The sequence below is a fragment of the Lycorma delicatula genome, chromosome 6 (genome assembly GCF_047948215.1).
Source record: "Lycorma delicatula isolate Av1 chromosome 6, ASM4794821v1, whole genome shotgun sequence".
Lineage (NCBI taxonomy): Eukaryota > Metazoa > Arthropoda > Insecta > Hemiptera > Fulgoridae > Lycorma > Lycorma delicatula.
The window spans coordinates 124393118-124397876 of record NC_134460.1 but is presented as its reverse complement, the minus strand read 5'-3'; the positions used below and the strand labels follow the sequence as shown (position 1 = coordinate 124397876).

General features: G+C 28.7%; 1 protein-coding gene across 1 annotated transcript; it reads right to left on the bottom strand.

The window, feature by feature from the left end:
• RpS28b (Ribosomal protein S28b) lies at positions 1 to 4116 on the bottom strand. Its single transcript, XM_075368474.1, has 2 exons — positions 3845 to 4116; positions 1 to 157 (listed from the first exon to the last, which is right to left on the bottom strand). Exon 1 carries the CDS (start codon positions 4042 to 4044, stop codon positions 3847 to 3849), a length of 198 nt encoding a protein of 65 aa, XP_075224589.1. The 5' UTR covers positions 4045 to 4116; the 3' UTR covers positions 1 to 157; positions 3845 to 3846.
• Positions 4117 to 4759: the final 643 nt, after the last annotated feature.

Sequence of the window (4759 nt, the reverse complement as noted above, 5' to 3'; positions counted from 1 at the left end):
CAGAGTTCACATAACTTTATTCAATCAATTTAAGTAAAAAAAACTTAACAATAAAGATACTACAAAACGATACTTCTTTTAAATTAAATGGACAATTTTGGCGAAGTAAAAATGTAGAATTAAAACGGTTACATAAACTCCCATGTTTGTCTGAATTCTGTAACAAAGAAAAATAACAAGAATAATATTATAAATAATAATGTAGTATCAATTAATACTATTTGTATCAAAACCATTATTGTAGTGGTTTCAAAAAACCATATAAGTTATTAATAAAATTTGGCCAGAACTTGCCAGACAAAAATGGGCAAATATTCACCTTGAACAACTGAAAATAGATGAAATTCCAATTTGTAAGTACATAGGAAAATAGAACAATTTTTTTTATAAAGTTTTATTTTTTAAAAGATTTTTTATTCTGTTCCAAGAACTTTTTCCCACAAGTAGTTTGTTTGGAACAATTCACCCTAATTTATCATTTCAATTTTTTAACACAAAAGCTACAATAGTAAATTATATTTTCATAAAAAATTAATAGCACATTATTTCATGTATGGTACATGAGATTTGGCTAAAATTCTGAGAACAATGACTATCTACTAAGGTAATTTTATATAAACTGTTAAACAGTATAAAAAATAACCAGGCAAAAAGTAAAAAATGTATGTAAAGTTCTGGACACATAATTATATACACGCACATTGATAACAGTTATACCTAACTATAATGATACAGAAATAGTAAAATCCAAACCTTTATGGGTACTTGCGCATGACGAGAAATAAAGTAACTTCAATAACAGCGTGCACAAAAAATAATCGTAATAATAACATATAATAGCTATATACAGAGTGACACACAGGAGACGTAGGGTTTTGTACTGTATAGTCTTGAGAGCAAGGTGATGGGGATAGTTTTGCTCCTCACAAGATGCCATTTTTGGTATTATTCTCTTTTGTCATTATTGGATCACATTTTTTTGAGGAAACTGATGTCAATGTGACTGTTAATTCAGCTCAATACACTCACATGTTTCAAATGTTCTTCAGGCCAGAACTGCAAACAAGAATCACTTTAAAAGATGTTTAGTTCCTCAGGATGGTACTACAACTGTAACTAACTGGGTTGGTTTAGTGGTGAACGCGTCTTCCCAAATCAGCTGATTTGGAAGTCGAGAGTTCCAGCGTTTTCTCAAGTCCTAGTAAAGTCAGTTATTTTTACACAGATTTAAATACTAGATCACGGATACCGGTGTTCTTTGGTGACTGGGTTTCAACTAACCACACATCTAAGACTGTAAAAGACTAGACTTCATTTGCATTCATACATATCCTCATTCATCCTCTGAAGTATTATCTGAAAGGTAATTACTAGAGCCTAAACAGGAAAAAGACAGAAGGTACTACAACTGTAAATAGTTCAATGGCAGTCCTTCGACACATGTTTCCTGAACACATCATCTCATGTTTTGGCAATGTTCTGTAGCCTCCAAGATCTCCTGACTTATCAGTCTGTGATTATTTTCTGTGGAGGTTCCTCAAAACTAGTGTTCTACAACCACAAACTCCACAACTTTGACGAGTTAAAGAATGTCATAATTCAAGAAATTGCTACCATTACTCCAGAAATGAAAAGGTTTGAGAACTACATTCACATTCACATTAATGGATGTCACCTTAAGGAAATTATTTCTCATAAATAGGTAACCATAATTACATCCAAATGACATGTATTGAGTTTAATTTTTGTGTCAATACACATAATTTTATTTTAAAATTAACAAGAGTATTGCTTATTTAAAAACTATCCATTTCCTGTGTGCCACCTGTACGTTAAAAAAAATAGCTGTATGTGTATATAAGTTATATATTTTTTTTTTTTGTCTTCAGTCATTTGACTGCTTTGATGCAGCTCTCCAAGATTCCCTATCTAGTGCTAGTCGTTTCATTTCAGTATACCCTCTACATCCTACATCCCTAACAATTTGTTTTAACAGTTATATATTTAAAAAAAAGATGCTTGCCAGTTAATACACAAGTACCCCTTTATAATATAAAGGAAAAACTCAATTTTAACATTGTTTCAGATTTTTAATTTTTCTGTAAAATTAATCAGTTAACTTCATAATTATACATACATTTTACAAATATTTTTCATTATCAATATAATGCATTAAGTAGTAGTGTTATTCTGATTATTTTGTAATTACAATAAATATGTTTCAATTTTCTTGTCCTAAACCAGTTGCAGTACAATTTTAAGGTGACAATTTTGTTTGAAGTCATGCTAATTTTTTTCCAAAATATAATATCTTTTGAAGTTGCAAATGTTGAATGAGCGTTTATGTATTGCTGAATAGAATACTCGAGTTTGGATGTATGGTTATAAACTATCTTTGTTGTTCATAATACATTTAAAGATTGTATATAATAAAAATTGTTTATACTAATTAAGAAAATTATCTTAAGTGTCATTTTGTCCTTAAGCATATGTATGTTTTATTTTATTGAAAATTTATTTGTACAAGTAGTCAAATTTGATTTAACTGGGTCCATAAACTTCACTGCTGTTAATGCTAATTCATTCCAGCTAGGACAATCAGGGTATAATTTTTGACAGTGCAAGGAACACGCAAAAGCATATCACTAAATTCCTGAATGCACATTTGCAAATTTCACTTGAACATTTCACACGTAGGCTACATTAACATAAACAGAATGTAAAACTTGCACAACAGTTATAACACTATTAAATAATACTATTAAAGTATACAAAATTTTAAAGCATAATTTAAATTGCTCTTCCAACAATCAGAAACAACAAAGATCTTTAAAAACCTAGTCTAAATACCAACTTTAGTTTTTATAGTATACCACTAAGCATTCTCAGCATCAATCTCTGAAGAGGGTTCATTTAGAATAAAAGCTAGCTTAATTTTTATTAAAAAAAATTTACACACAAAAGTGGATTTTAGTTATTTAAAAAACCTAATTTATACTTAAAAATATATTTGTTAATCATAACCTCAATTTCCAGATTTCCACACAATTTTTACAGTATTTTTGTAGGAGTATGTGGTATAATTTTATTGGAGAATTTAATTAAACATACTAGAGACAATATCTATTAGTTTTTTATTTTAACCAAATGTTCTAATTACAAAACTCACATTAGAGAAAAATTACTCAAAAGATTAAATAATGACCACTTCTACCAATCAATGTTCTCCGAGGTACATTTTCACTGAAATCCTAACAAAAACTTATCCATTTAATTCTTACTATAGCATTTAAGTTGTTTTTCTTACACTCAAGTAGTACTTATGAAAATGTCTACTATGTGGTCTTAATGTTGACATTACATCTTGCTGTATGTATTTTAATACATAAATCTTACTAATACAAAACAACCACAGCATAAAATACACACATGGGGAAAAAAGTTCCTGCTGGAGACCACTGCAATTGTTACAATCTGTTCCTACACAATAAAATAAATTCTCTGCTATGAAAATTTTAATATTAGTTTTTCATACTAGATCTTAACCACCTAACATGAAAAACTTATAACAGAACTCAAAATACATTGTATTCCCCTTACAACCGCTAATTTTAAACAGTGCAAATAAACAGCTACTGTGGGATAATTCTGACAGTTTTCTCCTGTTCTGTTCGGACATTCTATTAAAACAGAATGTTTGATAGAACCCAAAGTTCAAAATGACAAAAACAGCAATACTTCCTAGTAACGAACAATTTATATTTTAACGAAATAAACAATAACATAATTAAATCCTGCTAACTACGTTTCATATCGTAAGGAGTACTGAAATCAAACAACTTACTTTCATCTTAGTCTTCTAGCTTCTCTTTCAGATTCCAGCAAGGTTAGAATATCCCCTTCTCTTACAGGCCCTTTTACATTTCGAATAATTTGACGGTTCTGATCTCCAATGAATTCTACTTTTACTTGTGTACATTGTCCTTGGGATCCTGTACGCCCCAAAACTTTAATTACACGAGCAAGAACTACGGATTTATCCATTATCGAAACTATATTTCACTCGCAAAACATGCGACACCGTACACGAGGCTTAAGAAAGATCCGGTAGGATAGCCAATGCAATAAAACAAAAATACTAAACAATCGAACAAGAAAAAATGTAATTTACGTAATTACTGTTGAATTTTATTATTCCTACCAATTCTATAAAATGTATATTTTTCTATTTAAAAATTTTATTGACATAACCAAATAATATAAGTTAGAATTCAACTAGGGAAAGTCATTTTGATTTAAAATGAATAAAAATAGATCAAACCTTTATAAGATTTTTCTAAATCAGTAAAACAATTTTTGGAGAATATTTAATTTCAAACGTCACTAATAATTTAATGAAACGTCTTAGATCTTGTTTGTGTGCGATTAAGGATATCAGTATTGTCGGCGGAAACAGACGTAACTTTTTAATCTCGTCACTCTGATAAAGCGGCAAGTTTAAATTTTACTGTGTTCTGGATTCTGTATTTTAAATAAAAATAGTTGAAAACAATGGGATTTTTTTCAAATTATTCTATTAATAAACAATAAAAGTATAGAAAATAAAAACTTTAAACTTTAATATATATATATATTGTCTAAGATATAAAATTTAATAATGAATTTATCTTAAAAATGTACAGTATTTTTCAGAAACATAATGAAACTGAAAATTTAAATCTATACTTTTGTTTTACACTAAAACTTTACACTTTAATTG

What these genes read in the sequence shown, in the direction of transcription:
- RpS28b (XM_075368474.1), bottom strand. Translation starts at nt 4,044, where the DNA reads ATGGATAAATCCGTAGTTCTTGCTCGTGTAATTAAAGTTTTGGGGCGT.